The sequence below is a fragment of the Bidens hawaiensis genome, unplaced genomic scaffold (assembly GCF_021521415.1).
Source record: "Bidens hawaiensis isolate Kalapana, Puna unplaced genomic scaffold, B.hawaiensis_p1.1 tig00035045_1, whole genome shotgun sequence".
Taxonomy (NCBI): domain Eukaryota; kingdom Viridiplantae; phylum Streptophyta; class Magnoliopsida; order Asterales; family Asteraceae; genus Bidens; species Bidens hawaiensis.
In genome coordinates this window covers 84,397-103,412 of record NW_027496086.1, presented here as the reverse complement: position 1 = coordinate 103,412, position 19,016 = coordinate 84,397, and the positions used below count along the sequence as shown (strand labels likewise).

The following is a 19,016-nucleotide window of genomic DNA, read 5'->3' as shown; positions in this document are numbered from 1 at the left end:
ACAAAATAAAGGAAAAATGGTTTAAATTCTTGAAGTGTAATAATATTATTTTAAGATTTTAAGGCGGAAAAATCATGCATGAACCACCATGACTTGATATTCCGACACTAAAAACCTTTATTACAAAAATACATGTTGGAGTCTAAACGTGTGCACGTACCACCGCATCTTTTTCATGTCTTCGACTCAAATAACGATTTTAGCAAAAATAATAAATCAGAATACAACGTAATGTCAAAATACTAGTCCACGAAATCACCGTAGTTCTATTGTCTTAACACCGAAAATTAGGATGGTGGGCGGAACGCTCGCATTCGACTACTTAAAGTGGTCATCTCATATAAGACGATCTTTAAGGAGATTTGAAACAACGGGATCCAAGTTAAGCTCGTGATCCATAAAACACAATAAAAACTAATGATTTTGCGTTTTAAGGTAAGGATACCTTGGAGTACTATGAAAGTGTGTATGTGTATATTTATTATTTGATAAAATAAATAAGTATATAAATAAACAAGTGTATTGAACAATCAAGTAGGGTAAACACGTATAGGCAACACGTATAAGGAACCTAAAGTAAAGACTATACTAGGTCGTTATGTCTAACCACCTATCCTATAGTCTTGTGGCTCTGATACCAATCTGTCACACCCCGACCAAAGGCGGCGGAACATGCCGGGGTGCAACGTGATTGGACAAACACACAAGACACTATTTAAAGTGACAATATTTAATCAACTCTTTTTTATTTCAACAAATAAAATCGTCCACACAAACAAATTGAATACAAGTAACATTTATATTGTTCGTTTTACTAATACCCTAATGGTCTTGGTAACGTTTTTCGTCAAGTCCTCAAGTCAACAAAAGTCAAACCTGTAACATTTCATAAAATAAAGTTTGTCAACACAAAGGTTGGTCAGCAATTCATAAGTTTGAGCATATAAATATATAGTAATAAGAAGCCACAATACTTGTATACAAAACAATGAATAAAAGCACTAGAGTTGGATAAATTGACAATTGCTAAACACATTAGCACCACCTAGCTATCTAGGATTTTATGACAATTGCTAAACACATTAGCACCACCTAGCTATCTAGGATTTTATGACAATTCTAAACACATTAGCACCACCTAGCTATTCTATGATTTTATAGTTATCGTTAATTGCATTACGTTAACAACACCTTGCCATGAGGGGTTGCCAAATGGTATAGGATTTATAGTTTCACCATCCAAAACCGATAAACACATAAGCATATAAGCATGTAAGCATAGGACACCAAATCAAGCAATTATTCATGTAAATGTATACAATCAAGTTTGTGGGTTTAAAGATTCAAGTAATTAAAGCATTTAGTTTAATAAGTATGAAATGTCACCCCCAAAACAAAAGATAGAAAACGGGGTATGAAGTTACTCACCTCGATTGAGGAACCGAGAAATAAATAGATAAATAAATGAAGCTCGAACGGTAAACGAACAGATCCGACTTGAAACGATAAACACCTTAGCTAAAATAAATAATGTAATATATACTAATGAACTTGAAACTATAATGAAACTAAATTGGAACATTGGACGTGAAGGTTAGGTTGTTAATCGGATTACCGGTTAATTTGTTAATGATTAGGGACTCGCACTTAAATGATAATTAATATGGAAATAATATTATTTTATTGGGCTTTAAATAACTAAACCAATAGTAAATAGAAACGAGACGGGTTTAAATTAAGAGTTCGGTTTTATAAAAATGAATTGATAATAAAGTTTATAATAAAATTACTAATGATAATGATAGTAATGATAATAATAATTCTAAAAAGATATGTTATATATATATATATAGATATGTATAAGATAAAGATGATAATAATAATAACAATAATTATTATTACTAATACTAATAGAGTATAGTATATGTAACATTAATTATTATTAATAATACAAGTAAGAATAGTTATAGGATAAAAGCCTTGGTATTAATTAAAGTGTTGTTGGTAAAAATAATAATAATAGTAAATAATATCGATAATAAATAATGATACTATTCTCGATGTCGGTTCGAGTTCTAAACGAGTTCACAAAATAAATATAATAATATTGTTGCTAATAATAAATGATAAGAAATATAATTTTAATAAATAACAATAATATGATCTTTAAGAATAATATTAACAACTTTAATATTTATAATAACAATAACATTAACAATAATACTAATACTAATAATAATAATTGTAATAGTATTAATAACTTAAAAAAAATGAGTCTTTTATATATATTATATATATATATATATATATATATATCTAATTATAATAATAATAGTGATAGTAATATATAATAGTAACAATATGAATTAAACCTAAAATAATAATATAACAATTATATATATTTATTTTTAAACATAAATCCAAGACCGATTTTTAAGTGGTTAGTAACCTGAGTGTATTCCGTCTTAACTAACCAAACCCGATTTGTTTAAGTTTGCCGACAAAACCAGTTTTCCCAAATCAAAACAACATCATATCCAATCCAACTCGTTTCAAAGTATATAACCAAACAATATATCCGTTTATTAACAATTTAAACCCGACAATCGACATGAAAATTAATAATAACAAAACCCGAATTAAATTGTACCTATATAAGTTTACGAGTCGAAATTGCCGGAGATTTGAAGACGACAGCCGGAGAGGGAGAGATAGCAGTGAGAGAGATGGCGCAAGAGAGAAAGAGAGCAGAGAGAGAGACGGAGAGTGAGAGAGAGCCGACGGAGAAAGATAGAGAGATAGAGAGAGAACCGTGGGGAGAGAGAGCGAGGCAGCGAGAGAGAGCGTCGGAGAGAGAAAGTGAGACAGAGAGGGAGAGCGCCGGAGAGATAGAGAGAGGCTGGTGGCCGTGGGGTCGCCGGACTGCTGCTCCGGCTGCCAGAGGCGGCTGCCGGAAGGTCGAGGGAAGAAGATTGATGGTGTCGGGTTGAGGGAGGTGAGGTATAGGGGATAGCCGGAGATCGGTGGTGGTGTTTTGGTGTCGCCGGAAAACGGTGTCGCCGGAAAACGGCTGGAGGGTGGGTGGCGGCTGAAAATATAAAGTTAGGGTTAGGGTTTGTTGCTTATATAGGTGTTTAATAAATGTTTAAGTTTGGCCCCTCATGTTTGGTATTTAGTTTATAAAGGTTTAAAACTTGTATAACTTTAAAGAAATCCACTTTAGTCCTTAACGTTTACTTAACCGAGCTTATAAATTATAAATAATTGTATTTGACAATACCCCACACACGCTAGAGTTATAACATCAATAAAAAAACGAAATCGACATGTTACAAAATGCTTACAAAAAAAACGAACATAAAATGAGACCCGAAATTGACGAATGTCACACTGATTTCATACATGACTTGAGACTTGCTAACTAGTCAAAGTTCATATTCTTTTATTTATTTTTAATCTAAAATTACACAAAAAAACCACCACATTTACAACTTGAAGGATCTTCTATTGACTTCTTGTAGAGGTGGGCATAAAACCTGGTTTCGAACATGACCTGAGACTTGCTAACTAGTTAAAGTTCACATTCTTTCCTCTATTTCCAATTTGAAATTACACAAAAAAACCACTACATTTACTTAATAATGCATATGTATCCATCAACAACTTGCAAATTCAGTAATAAATCTAAATATATCGAAAACCCTAAAAAATCATCGTTTAGATGAAGGCCGTTCATAACGATTTAAGTTTATCCAGTAAATCTTTAAAAGCTACTACTTTTTTAACGTAACTATTTCTTATACTATTAAAACATTTAGAATGATTATTTACGCTTGTTAAATATGACACATTATGCAGTCCCCGCTTAAGGGAAGGGGCGTGTGAGTGTTCCCGGTTACGATGACCTGGATGTTATCTAATTGTAAAAGTTAAAAACTTAAAATTATTTAATAACAAAATTGGTTTTTCCATGTATTAAAATGTCAATAATAGTAGCATATGTTTGACAAAAGTTATGATAATAAGTTATTAAAATCACAATTTAATAGTTAAAACTAGATAATCAAAACTCAAAAGAATCGTGCTACTTTACATAGAATATATATTAACAAAATTAACCTTGATCCCGTTTTAAATACAAATCACGCTACTAAACTTATAGTAAATCCAAAACCTTTAGTTATAAAAAATAAACTAAATAAACAAATGACGTGAGCAGTAAAACGGCGTTACATCTCCGTCTTCCACATATAAAAGACTCAACGGAGACCGTTTACGAACCATTTCTTCATTCTCTTCATCAAAAGCACACACACAGTTTGTTTGTGTGTACGTGTGAGAGAGAGAGTAACCATCCATCTTTATCACACTTGTTAATTTAGCTTCATAACTCAATTATCAAATTCAAGTACTCCATTTGTTATTAACACATCTGAGATTGAGATTTGAATTCTTAAAGAGCAAGCTGAATTTCGCTAAATTCTGCGGTACGCATCAATCAATCGATCTGTATATAATTACTCGATATTTTCGCAACCGAATTCTGCTATATTATCAACTGTTTAGTGTTTCTGTTATTGAAATCTATGGCATCTAACAGAATTGAGCTCACAGAAGATATTTTTGTAACCGAATTGCTCTAATTTTGCTGATACTAATTAGATCTGGAAATTGTTATTATATGAATTGTTTAGTGTTGGAAAGTTGGTAATTCTGTTATAACAGACTCTGTTATTGAATTTTTACCGGAATCTATTGCATCTAACAGAATTGAGGTGTGGAAGTAAGTATACGTGCGAACTCGTCTAATTTTAATTAGATCTGGAAATTGAATCTAATAAGCTAATTTGAATATGTGAATCTGAGTATATATTTCCCGCGATCTAACCGTTGATTAATATTTAAATCAATAGCAGCAATTTGGCGTTATTAATTGGATCCGGAAAGAAAATATGAAGTTTTCTCAACCACGTCCTTGTGGAGCCCCAGGTACTTACTATATTATTATTATTATTATTATCAGAGATAACAATTAACCGTACGAATTAAAACGGTTGGTTGCGCGTGGAGTGGCGCGTGTGAGAAGATTTTAACAGGTTTATCATTTATGTATGTGTGTTTGTGTGATGTTGAATTTGCAGGTGTCAAGCCCACACATGACTTTCTCTCACTTTATTCACTTGCTCACCAAGATCCAACCCCCAGCGTTACAGGTAATTCAACTTTTTTTTCTATTTAATTATTTATATCCTTTAGTTGTTTTTAAATACAATATTAGGTGTTTTGTGTTGTAAAGGAAATAGTTCGTAAGGTTTTTAGAACGACTATTTTGTTGTATTTAGGCTGCTATACTTTTAAATTTAGAGAGTCCCGCTGTCTCATTCTGGCCAGACTATGTTGTCTTAACCGGACGCACGCTAGCGTCAGAGTTTGGCCAGGACGTTCCCCCGGAAAACGATGCCTCCGACTGCCACTTGGCAGCCGTTGTGCCATCACAAGAGCATAACTCTCTGGCGTGACACACGGTGAGACGAAAACCTATGTGTGCTCAGGGTTTAAACTGACAACCCATGAGAATTTATATTAATTCCTATGACAATATATATTAATTGAAATTTGTTTAATTTGTTTTTATTAAAATAAAATATAAAGGGCAATTATTGAGTTATGTTAATGTAGTATCACTAAATGGTCATTTTCACAAATAAAACTATTTTAATTGTCTATATTTTTTTAAAAATATATATCATTGTTAATTTAAGTTACTAGATAATCAAGATGACTTGCGACCCAAAAACCGTATGTCACACCTTTTAACTTCTTTTACGTAAAAAATCATGCTTTTGATGTCACTTCTCGATTACGCTGACAATTCTTGATTACGCTGGCAAGGGATAACCGATTCAAATGATGTTTTGCGTACACAAAGTTTAAGCTATAAGTGTGGTCAAAACCTTTATTTTTGTGAAAAGAAACTGAATTTGTGATTTACGTTTCAGATCACGTGCATATTTTGGTTGGTTGGTATTTTTCTAAATTGACATATAATATTTATTGAGGGCCCATAAAAGACTTATCTTTCCACAATTTAATAAAAGGATAATTTTGTAAATTTTTATATTAAAAAACTCAAAATGGATGTTTACCCAATTTTATGTTATTTAAAAATATTAATGTATTATTTTGACAAGAAAATAAAAAAGACAAATAAACATAGACGTCCAACATGTATCAGTCAATGTCATTTACGAAAATTTAATTGATTTAAGATATTATATTGGTCATTATAGGATAAGCGGACACTTAAGTGACGTTTTGATTGGTAATGTTACCACTGTGTTTGATACTTTGTGTAAGCTATGCGTGATTAAGGTTAGTTATGTTTGATATATAAATATTATATACAACAATAAACGTATCCAGTAAATTTCATAAATAACAAACGTTATTAGTAGGGTCTGAGGAATGTAAGATTTACGTAAACCGATGCATTATGATCTCTATACATAAGGATACATATGTTGATACAAGAGAGACCCACGACTCTAAAATCAACAACATATAATAATATATGTACCAACATCAAAAAAAAATGATAACAAAGTGACGTAATAGTAAACTACACATTAGCACATAATTTCCTAAGCACAAATACAAATATTGTATACGTTAAAGTGTAAATAATAAAAATTGGATGACATGATATGATATCTGATTATATATCCACACAAGTAAAAGGAAAAGGACCCACAAGAAGAGTTAGGTGGTACCCGTGACTACCCTCAAATGAATGAAACTGTGGGTCCGGCACACGGTTTGAGCATGCCATAATATTTGGATTTTTAGCCGTAACCCAACCCCCACCCGTGGAGGGATAAAAAGTTAAAAACTTAAGTCAGCAGGCAGGCTTTCAGATGTTTGTATAATGATCATGTGTTTCCAACTTCAATTCTGCTTTCCAGTTTTCTTACTGTCCAATCACACATCACTAGTTTAGTCCGTACAACCAATCCCATATAACCTTTTTTTTACCAAAAAAAAAAAAATCCTATTTTAACAAAAATAAAGATGCAACATTTACATGCATGTGTACAGGTTTTTCTGAAGTTAAAACTGTGAACTAGAGTAACTTTACAATCCATGTATAATGTTTGTATGTATGTATGACTTTAATTATATTCGTTAACATATTGTGCTGCATATACCATTTTCGTGTTGGGGTTTACTGCAAAATATACTAGCTTTCATTATATTACATGCATATGTGTTTATCAATATGTTTAAATGTTTTCTTGAAATCGTTGTTTGCGTAGTTTATAATTTACAATTTTAGATGCAAGTTTCCATTTTGTGGAACATGTTTTTTTTTCGTGTTTATTATTAAAGTTATGCCAATTTACATTCAATGCACATATTGTGTGTTTTATGATTTTTACATACACATGTTTGTTTTCACTAGAACTGACAATTGGTTAGAACTTAGAAGATGTTCTATAGAAAGGTCCAAGAGAGAAGGGAGGATGAAAGAGCGAAAAATAAAACAATTTTGCGGTTTTTGTCCTTTCTATATATTAAAGAACAAATAATTATAGATTATAATAAAACATCACATACAAGGAATTATCTTGATATGAGTGACTTTAAGTCTCTAAATGAGATTATCAAATATATGATCACTATTTTCTTCACCTCGCCATTAACATAAAAAAAAAACGATTTTATTCACCGTAAAATATAGTGAATACATTATTTATAATTCTATTAGGAGATAAAACGCGCTTACAGGTCAATATATATACACAAAGGAATATCCTATTTCTAGAAACAATTGTATTAATTGTGTGCCCAATTTCTCAGTTTTGAATGTTGTTAGAGAACACCATTAGTTCTAAAATACGTATATTTCATGACAATCTTCGGTAGATTACAAATCGAATGAATAACCGTTCACAATGTGATGTTTTATATACATACATATTTTGATTCCAGGTGATTATCTTAAAACTCATGACTTCTTGCAACCACTAGAACAAGTAAGGAAAGATGTGTACAAAGAAGGAAACTACATCGAAAAGTCAACTCCACCAAGTATGGTGGAACACATTCTTCCTAGCTTTTCACATATGAACAAAACTCAAAGCCAAAAGGTAGCAAAGCCTGAGGGAGTTATAATTTCCGCTGCGCAATCAAGCAGTAGCAATACCAATGATGAATATTCAAACTGCACTTCTTACAGAGGAGCCGATACCGGTTTCATGATATGGGAAGACTCCAAGGGAAAGACAAGGAAGGAGAATATTGCAAGATCTAGTCATACCACCAGAGGTAATAAGTTTACAGTTTTAAAGTAATGAAACACGAACACTATTTGTGAAAATTTAGATAGATTATTTGTTACATGTGTTTTATAGATGGGGTGATGAAGATTGGAGTGACATGGATGACATCCTCACAGTCATCATCCATCAATAATAATAATCCAAGCACAGCCTTTAGTTCTCTCTCAACCTCTCAGTTAGTCATATCCTATATCTTTTATAAACTCTTGACTACTTTGTTAGTTAATGCCAAATTAACGGTCATTCTTTATGTAACTTTGCAGCCCGTCATCTTCGAATAAGAATCGGTATTTTTCTGATATGGTGAAATTTTCTAAGAGTGTTCAAGAAGATGAAGACATTGATGAAGAGTTTATTATCAAGAAAGAACATTCCTTTCACCATAAAGGTCCATATCTCTCACTCTCTCACCATATATACATACATACATATATGAATGTCTTAGATGATATCCTAACCTGTGGTAGTTCAAAACTGCAAATTCATCTTTATATTGGCAGGCAGTGTATCAGTTAAAGTTGATTCTGCAAATCCTGATCGAAAGTCCAGCAGTTCGCGTTCAAAGCATTCTGCTACAGAACAGCGTAGAAGAACCAAAATCAATGATAGGTATGTTTGTCTAACCTCAATTGTTCACATGAATTCATTAAATTAGAAGTGCCAAAACTAGTGAGTCAAACATGTCATGTTGTGATGTAAAACACTTTAATCAACACTTTCAATTTTAATATAAATATTAGTGTGCCAAATATGATTACAAAGTTATATTATCTTGGTTGTTAAATGTTAATTACCCTTAGTCAATTGAATGTATACAACTTGCTTAAAAGTTTAATCAAAGATTCATACTTTTATTGTAAATTTGTAATAATTAATGATCTTGTAATTATTAATGCATTAAGTATTAGTTAAAAGTTAAAAATAGACTAACAAAAGTGCTTACAGGTCAACCCAACCCGTCCATCTTATCACAAATTACTCTTTTAAAGATATATAACTTTCAACTGAAAATTCTTTAATCCTTGTTCAGATTTTCGAAGTTGAGAGGAATCATCCCACATGGTGATCAAAAGAGAGACAAGGCATCCTTTTTGTTAGAGGTATTGTACTAGACAGACATGTTTTCTATTTTGTGACCAAATTTTATAAATCAACACCAACAAATTTGATCTTCTGAAGTTTTTTTTAGGTTATTGAATACATTCAGTTTCTACAAGAAAAGGTGCATAACTATGAGGATTCATCTCATAGGTGGACCCAAAAAACAGTGCCATTGGTAAGTTCACACATCTATATATACCTTATAAGTCTTAAATTATAAGTTGATTCCCACCATCCAAATAATGTACATCTTTTCTGACTTGTTTTTAACAGAATAACCGACAATCTGACATCTTTGTTGATGAACCGGGACATCCAGTGAGACAAAACCTGTTAGATTGTACTAAGGAAACCAGTCAACCAACAAATGAACCATCTCCGATTCCTGATACGGGCCGACAGGGTCAACCTGGGTTATCGCATAGCAGATCGTGTAAAACTGACTGCACTATCGCAAGTGAGAAGTTGAAAGATCAAGAACTGGTCATTGAAAGTGGTACTATTAGCATTTCAACCATCTACTCGCAAGGGTAAGAGTCTTTACCATATGCACTTAACGGTCGGGTAACTAGTTAAAGCCACAAACCTTTAATACATGTCAAGTTGGGCTGACCTGTAAACATTGGTGTTACTTTTGTAAAAATCATTGGACTAAAGGTGTAATTTTTAAAATTATATACCGCATTCGTAGTATGAGTAAACCATGTAATTAGTTCTAGTAATATTTTAAAAAAATGATAACTCAAAATGTGTTATTAAATTACTAATAAAATTTACTTTAGTGGAGTTATTGTATTTATGCATAGTGTTTGACAGATATAATAAGAGTTATAAAAAGAATATATACAAAGATTTCAGGTCAATTTCGACCCGTTTGACTCATACCAGGCTAATTATTTTTACTCAAAAACAGATTGACCAGTGCTATAACGGAAGCACTAACAAGGTCGGGTTTGGATTTATCACACGCCAACATCTCGGTACAAATTGATCTTGGAAAGAGATCAAACACTAGTGCACTTGATTCCTCACCGAACGATGATCTCAAGGTACTTAGTACTTTAATTACTCTAATGAAGCTTTGTAAATTATTAAACTTATTATTTAGTCCGGTGAAGAAACACTAACCGGACCCCGGACAGATTACTGGTAACCTGGGGGTTGGAGAGATGTTTCCCACGAGGGGTTAGACCCTTGGAAGATGGTTCTTCTGATAACCTGCAAAACAGACACCGTGAGCTCGTCACTGAGAAGGGGGGGTTCCTCCTTGTGACCACCCTCCGGCGTGAGAATCAGACTAGATTGCTCTTTAAATATAAAAGTATATTAAGAGATTGCTAGAGCAGATATCAGGTATAATATGATGATAATGTAATAAGATATGATAAGATGAGATGGTCATACCATTTGGGGTATTTATAGCCGAAGGTAGGTTTCCAAGGAGGTATGGCCGGCTGCTACAGTGTTCCTGTTCATCAACAGTAGCCTACGCACGTGCCCTGCTGGTAGTTGGTGGGTAGGTAGCGGCTGATAGTGACCAGGCCTGCTGTATACTATTCCTGTTCCACCAACTGACGGCTACGCACGTGGTATGGCAGTAGTTGGTGAGTAGGCAGCGGCTAATAGTGATACAGTACAGGAGCATGCTGCTCGCCATACTGTATCAGTGAGCTGTCGTATCTCTGATCAGATCTTTCGCCCATACCTCGTCAGGTACAGTAAAAGATCCTTCAGTATACGGACTGGCTTATTTGGGCGGGAGTATTCCCCCTCCCGCCTCTGTGCGGGATTGCTCCCGGCTTGGCTCATTCCTTCAGGTGACACTGATGGAGAGCTAAGTGCCTTGTGCGTGTAGCCATGCTGCGCGGGTGGCCTTCCCTAATGGCTTGTATCCGAGGCTGCGGGGACAGGCGGAGTCCTTCACCATTGGGAGGCATTTCCTGCGGGACCAGCTTGCGTACTGCGCGTAAGGACGTTACGTCTCTGAGCATGGTTGGTCCTGCGGATCCAGTTGGTCTCTGCGCAGACGTCCCTGTTTAAGGTGAGTCTTGCGGGTCCAACTGGGCTCTGCTGGGACCTACCTCTTCAAGTCCCCCCAGTCCAATGTTCTTCTCATGAGTGTTTAATAAAGTGACAGCAGCCAAACGCTATGCGGAAACGGAGAAGCAACTGGGTAGAGACCTTCCGCAGAACACAAACCTTTACACCCAGAGGACGAGAGAGGACAACGTCCTCACCGCCCGATTGAACAAAAAACGGAAGCAAGGCATTTGGCAGTCAAGGGTAAACTTTGACACCTCATCCGGCTTACAGCACCGATTGGGTGAAAGGGATAATGTAAAGCCGCACCGGAACTCCAGATGGACGCCACTTACCAAAAGCGTCACTGACATATTTGCTACTGAGGAGCTCCCATGGCCAAAGCCTCCAGTAATCCGGCATCGTCACGATGCTGATCGGAGCAAGTACTGTGACTATCACAGAACAAAAGGCCACAACACTGAAGAATGCATAGACGTAAAAGACATGGTCGAAACATTCGTCAGAGATGGGACGCTCGCGCACCTCGTGGCGAAATAAAAGCTAGGCAGGCGAGTGCGTATAGAACCCCAGCTGGGGAAAACACGAACCAATTCCAGCTTCAAAAACGAGACTACATGCTGCGTAAAGAACGAGATCCCGAACCAGGTGCGTATCGGCTCGATGGCACTCCCATCCCAACATGGAAGGGAGTTCAATTACACAGTTTGCATGTAATCAATTCCAATTTGTAAAGAGAAGGCCAAGAGCCACTTCTAATGGAAATGATTCTCTTTAAGAATATCGAAGCTGATGATTTTACATTTATACTTTTCTGGACACTAATATGCCGGTTTTCACCGCATAATTACGTGAAGTCATTGCATGGGAAGGCGGTCCTACCCGCACGAACCAATAACGTGACAAACCTTCACGCAGGTCAGTTGAAAGAGTTCATCCCATTAAATGAAAGTGCCGGTCTATCCGCATGAATCATGAAAGGAAAATGAACACTAACCTATCGACAACCGCGCGTCGAACGGTTCAAAACAAAATTCTTAAAAAGATGAGAAAAACCTACACGCAGGTCAGATAAGGGTAAAGTTCTGCCATCCTACTAAGTGCAAGTGACGGTTCTACCCGCACAATCACGAAAGAGGAAGCAAAACTTCACCTATTATCAACCACGTTCAAAGGTTAACTTATCCTCAAAAGATGAGAAAAACCTACACGCAGGTCAGATAAGGGTAAAGTTCTGCCATCCTACTAAGTGCAAGTGACGGTTCTACCCGCACAATCACGAAAGAGGAAGCAAAACTTCACACCTATTATCAACCACGTTCAAAGGTTAACTTATCCTAAAAAAGTAAGAAAAACCAGCACGCAGGTTAGATAAAAGTTAAAGTTTAGCCATCCTACCAAGTGCAAGTGACGGTTCTACCCGCACAATCACGAAGGAGGAAGCGAAACTTTAACCCACTATCAACCACGTTCAAAGGTTCTTATTCTGAACACTTGGAAAATTGCTAATTTAAACTAAGTATGCAAGTCATAAGTTTATAAAGCAAGGAACCCAAAGAAGGAAATAACAGTCTTATACGCAAAAAGATTAATATTTCAATGATGTAATACAGTGGCCGGGTAACTACCCGCCTAAAAGAAATCTATACAAAGCTAAGTCTATCCTAGCGGTGGGAAGAGATCTTCAGGATCAGGCTTCAGGGCCACCTCCGCTTGGACCAGCACCGTCTGAGCGTGGCTGCCCAAGGAAAGCCTTAAGGATGTTTAGCCCATCATCAGCAGCAGCAGCCTCATTCACCTTCTCCACCACTGGATGCGGGAAGGCAGCGTACTGGTTCACAGCTTGGTCATAAGCAGCTTCAGTATTAACATTGAATAAAGGGAAGTTGGAGGGCGGAAAGCCTCTCTCAGCAAACCCTAGACCAAGCAGGAAGCCAGTCTTCTCCCCATCCTCATGAGAAGCGTTGAGGGCTGCGCTCATCGCATCGTCATAAGAGGTCTCTGAAAGGACCCGACGCGCAACCTACAAAAGAATACAAGTTAGAACATTTTCTAATTACGAGCGGAAAGCGTAAAGAAAAAGATAAAGATACCTGAGGCAACGCTTCTCGAAGCAGCCATTGGAGGGTAGCTTGACTTTCTTTGTAAGCACGTTCGGCTCCGTTTTTATCAAGGTTGGCAAGTTGAACTTCCTTGGCGGCAGCCTCTTCGACGCTTTTGAGTTTCCTTTCAGTGCGGTCAAGCACCCCCCTCTGGTCAAGGATCTCCTGCAGCTTCTTGGCATCTTCCATTGCCAAGGCGTCATGAGCATGCTGAAGAGCCTTTAATTTGCATTTAAGCTGCTCATTCTCTTCGCGAAGCGGCTCAACAACAGCTTCAGCCTTGGCAGCCCTCTCAGTTGAGTTTCGCGCAGTCTCCTTGGCCAGCCGAAGCTGTTCATTCACAGCTTGGGCAGCCTTGGAGCGGGCCTCGAGTCGCGCCTGGACTTCAACCTCGAGGGCCTTGAATGCCTTCTCCTTCTCGGCTGCGGCAGCGGCCAACTGCCGGTTCTCCTCCCGAAGAGCCCGCGCTTCAGATATATCTTTGGCGCGAGCTGCTTTTAACTTGTCGTTTTCACGACAAAGCAGCTCGACGCGGGGCTGCGTTCGGGCCTGGAGAACCCGAAGCTCATTGGTTAGCCTACCCTCTTGGTAGCTAGCCATGGCTTCCCCCAACGCACCATGAGGAGCAGCGTGGCGAGCCCAGTCCACGCACTCCACAGGGGTGCGAAGGGTTGTTCCTCGGCGTATGTTCCATCTTGGAACATACACTTCATTGGAATCCGACACTGCAAAAGAAACAAAGGCAGTTAGGAAAAGATGATAAAAATATATAAGGGAAAAAGAACCCTACGTACCTGTAGGGTCAATAACAGGCCGATAGCCGCCAAACCCATCACCTGAACCTAAAGGAAATCCATCCAACAGGTCAGGCAGACGGGAAGGTGGCATAGATCGGCGGGAAGCCTGGCGCATACCTGATGGTCCGGCCGTCGGTGCCGGTGGCGCAGGTATAGTGGCAGCCGCTGTGGTAGCCATGTTTGGCGCCACCTCCTCAGCAACAGTAACCGCCGGCTCCGTGAAAGATGCTGTAAAAATTGCACTCACGGCCGGCGGAGACACCTTCTCAGCTGGAACAGCCTCAGGAAGGCTGGAACCAGCGGAAGCAGGCGTAGACGCCTGGGTCGACGCCTCGGGAAGGCTGACCGAGCCTACCGTCATTGGTGGGGGAATACTTGCTCCAACTCCACCCTGGAATGCGTCAACATCCACACCTGCACAAGCAAAAGTGTTAGAAAAATTTATTTGAAACAAATCTAGACAAGAATTATGGGGGTACTCACGGGGTTTCTTGAGCTTGAACGCACGGACGAGCGGGGGCGAACCCGATGGAGCCGGCCTCTTGACACCGGTAACCGTCGTCGTCGCTGCCTCCCCGGAGGTAACACCTGCAGCCTCCGGAGCGGTGGTCTCCTCACCACCGGGCTTCCCCGCCACCTCTGCATTATCTGACTCCGAGTCAGATAGGACTACCGGGTCGGCCGTAGAGGCCACCTTCTCCTTGCCCTTCCCGACGGCAGCCTTTTTCTTCCGCACCAGTGGAGGACCTTCTGCGGATTCCTCAGAAGAAGAAATGTCATGAACTCCAGCAGCAGGCACAGCATTGAGAGGTTCAGGGTAGAAGATAGGCTTACCTGGCCGTCGGTGGCTCAGGATCTCTTGGCCTGGCGGGTAAACCTCCACGAACCGACCCGCGGTCTGCTCTAAGATGGGCAACTCGTTCTCGTCCAGAGCACGAGTACCCATCCGCGCGGGACCATCTTCCTCCCGCGGGTTCAGGAGCGACTGAAGATCGTTCCCCTCTGAAATCAACAAGAAAGTTAGTAAAAATCGAAGTCAGCAAAATGAAACAAGACGTACCATAAGGGACAGAGTTCGAACCATATTCAAGGACGATCGGAACCTTATCCGCATTCGCCGCCTTCCACACCCGGCTCATCCCCAACATCACCATCGCCGACTCCGGAAAACGGAAAACCGGGGACTGGACCCGGGAAATCTTCGAGAACCATTCCGCCTCCTCGTAGTTGAGGGCGGGAAGGTTCGGAAGCGCCTGGCCATTCTTGAACTTCATAGCGATGGGGATGGCGCGAGCGGATATGAAGAAGAACTCTCTTCTCCATGAGCGAAGACTCCGCTCGGTGGTACAAATCTTTAAACCCTTGATACGGGTTGTAAGAGTGTACCACCCTTGGATGCACCTCCATGTATAGAAGGTCATCAGGCGATCAACGAGGGGCTCAAGGCCCAGTATCCGGCACACCCACTCAAAGTGCCGGACCTTGGCAATGGCCATGGGGTGCACCTCTGTCAGGTGCACACCGTGCCTCTCTAGGACACGGTACACAAACTTTGTCAACGGAAACCTAAGGTTCCCGTAGACAAAGAATGCAGCATAAACCCCGATCTTGCCACTAGGGGCATCGTACACAGTATGGTGGGGTTCAGGAAACTCAGGCTCGAGAGACTCGAGCATGAACTTCCTGATGATATACTGGTACAGATCGACAGGAAGAGAGCACTGGCATTCGCCAGCAGTCTTCTGGTCATCAGCATCATGAGAAGACATGGTGGAAGAAAGACGAAAAGAGATTTCAGGGTAATGCTTTACTGAACAGAAAAATTCGCCGGAAATTACTTGAGAAGAAGAGATGAAAGTGGAAAGTGTGAATTGCAAATAACCCTCTCCCCCTTTATATAGTAATCGCAATTAATGCGGTGAATTTAATGCGGAGGAGAGAGAAATCAAATGTGCAATGAAACTATGACACGTGGCAAAAAGCAAGCTGGCAACAGCTGTTGAAAGGACGTGTGCCAGTAATTTCGCGGCCACGCGCCCGAAAAATCGCTCCCACGCGCCTGAAAAAGCGACTGGAATGACCATGTTCTGTCACGTCACCATAACTTCCTGCACGTCCTGACACAGTCAGAAGAAACCGTCGCACGACGTTTCAGAGGTTTATCTTTTCACCAACTCTTCGAATTTCAAAATTCAAAATTCGAAAGTATTAAAAAGTAAGCGGGAAAATACCCCTTACCCCTTGGCAAGCAAGTAACCGTAAGACGGATGCGGGTACAGTGTAAAGGCAAAACCCTTCACATACCTAGCACCCGCAGGGAATTGAAGCCAAATAAACCTTGGCAAACAAATAACCGTAAGACGGCTGCGGGTACAGTGTTAAGGCAAAACCCTTCACATACCTAGCACCCGCAGGGAATTGAAGCCAAGTACCTCGGCAACCAAGTAACTATAAGACGGGTGCGGGTACAGTGTAAAGGCAAAACCCTTCACATACCTAGCACCCGCAGGGAATTGACGCCAGGAATACCTTGGAAGTAAAGTAACCGTAAGACGAGCACAGGTACAGTGTTAAGGCAAAACCCTTCACATACCTAGCGCTCCGCTGGGAATTGAAACCAAGAAGGATCTTCTGGGCAATGCTTGCGGAAACGGAAATAACATCCCCGCATAGCGGGAACGTCGAGAACTACGTTGTTTGAAGCTCCAAGATGGAATTGGTGGTCTTAACATAATTGATCACTATGTTCAAAACTACCAAAACCTCATGGAAAATACATACAACTGGGACTCAATGCTCCTGACTTGCGAGGAGGTTACAGACCTACCCGCATCATACCCAAAGACCAAGCAGGAAACTCGGGCATTTCTGCAAGTGACAAGGACTTCCGCGGAAAGAATCCCCATGGAAAACCTTACAAAACCCTTTTCAAAACCCTTTGCTCAAGTCCAAAAGTTCACCTCACTTTATTAAACACTCATGAGAAGAACATTGGACTGGGGGGACTTGAAGAGGTAGGTCCCAGCAGAGCCCAGTTGGACCCGCAAGACTCACCTTAAACAGGGACGTCTGCGCAGAGACCAACTGGATCCGCAGGACCAACCATGCTCAGAGACGTAACGTCCTTACGCGCAGTACGCAAGCTGGTCCCGCAGGAAATGCCTCCCAATGGTGAAGGACTCCGCCTGTCCCCGCAGCCTCGGATACAAGCCATTAGGGAAGGCCACCCGCGCAGCATGGCTACACGCACAAGGCACTTAGCTCTCCATCAGTGTCACCTGAAGGAATGAGCCAAGCCGGGAGCAATCCCGCACAGAGGCGGGAGGGGGAATACTCCCGCCCAAATAAGCCAGTCCGTATACTGAAGGATCTTTTACTGTACCTGACGAGGTATGGGCGAAAGATCTGATCAGAGATACGACAGCTCACTGATACAGTATGGCGAGCAGCATGCTCCTGTACTGTATCACTATTAGCCGCTGCCTACTCACCAACTACTGCCATACCACGTGCGTAGCCGTCAGTTGGTGGAACAGGAATAGTATACAGCAGGCCTGGTCACTATCAGCCGCTACCTACCCACCAACTACCAGCAGGGCACGTGCGTAGGCTACTGTTGATGAACAGGAACACTGTAGCAGCCGGCCATACCTCCTTGGAAACCTACCTTCGGCTATAAATACCCCAAATGGTATGACCATCTCATCTTATCATATCTTATTACATTATCATCATATTATACCTGATATCTGCTCTAGCAATCTCTTAATATACTTTTATATTTAAAGAGCAATCTAGTCTGATTCTCACGCCGGAGGGTGGTCACAAGGAGGAACCCCCCCTTCTCAGTGACGAGCTCACGGTGTCTGTTTTGCAGGTTATCAGAAGAACCATCTTCCAAGGGTCTAACCCCTCGTGGGAAACATCTCTCCAACCCCCAGGTTACCAGTAATCTGTCCGGGGTCCGGTTAGTGTTTCTTCATCCGGTTTTATGTTTGCAAAAGGAAAAGGAAACGCCTTCGGTTGATGATCAATCGGTGGTACATTCGCGATTAGCAAACACTAATTGGGAAGAGGAGAGTGGTAAAGGTTTGAAGAGGTTGAAGACAAACATAAATTAAAGTAAAAAGTTGGTAAAATGATTTCAATCTAATTTAATCATTTATTGTCCTCTTTTAACATGTTGAGGATCATTCTTGTGTTTGTTTCTGTGTACATGTGGTTTATTCACCTTAAATTTTGTTCACATATGTTTGGTGCGGGTGGTGAACTGTATTATTCATCATTTCATTGTTATTTTGCTAGATATTAAAGAGCTGATTTTTTTGTTACACTTCATGACAATCTCCTTTGATTATACATCATCATTGCATTCCACAATTTTACCCCTCATGTTGGTGGATAGCCAAAAGAGGTACACAGATCAATAGGGGTAATGTGATACCTATCTTATAATATAATACGGATTACGGAGTTACAGAGAGTATATGGTTATACTAATATATACGATGGTATACAGTAAAGAATAACAAACGTTATTTTGCTACGTTTCTAGCATAGTGAAACCTTTCTTCCACACCTAAGTTAAGCCAAGTTGGGCTCAGGCTTAGCTTTACTCGGCTCTTTATCTTAATGCA

The 19,016-nt window shown here is 39.6% G+C and overlaps 1 protein-coding gene across 1 annotated transcript; it reads left to right on the top strand.

Annotated features, from left to right (window-relative positions):
- Positions 1-4,840: 4,840 nt before the first annotated feature.
- On the top strand, positions 4,841-18,627 carry LOC143586911 (transcription factor BIM1-like). The gene is made up of 11 exons (XM_077068358.1): positions 4,841-4,989; positions 5,142-5,213; positions 7,990-8,325; positions 8,412-8,514; positions 8,603-8,727; positions 8,840-8,948; positions 9,370-9,439; positions 9,529-9,615; positions 9,714-9,970; positions 10,354-10,489; positions 18,384-18,627. Exons 1-11 carry the CDS (start codon positions 4,953-4,955, stop codon positions 18,498-18,500), a joined length of 1,449 nt encoding a protein of 482 aa, XP_076924473.1. The 5' UTR covers positions 4,841-4,952; the 3' UTR covers positions 18,501-18,627.
- Positions 18,628-19,016: the final 389 nt, after the last annotated feature.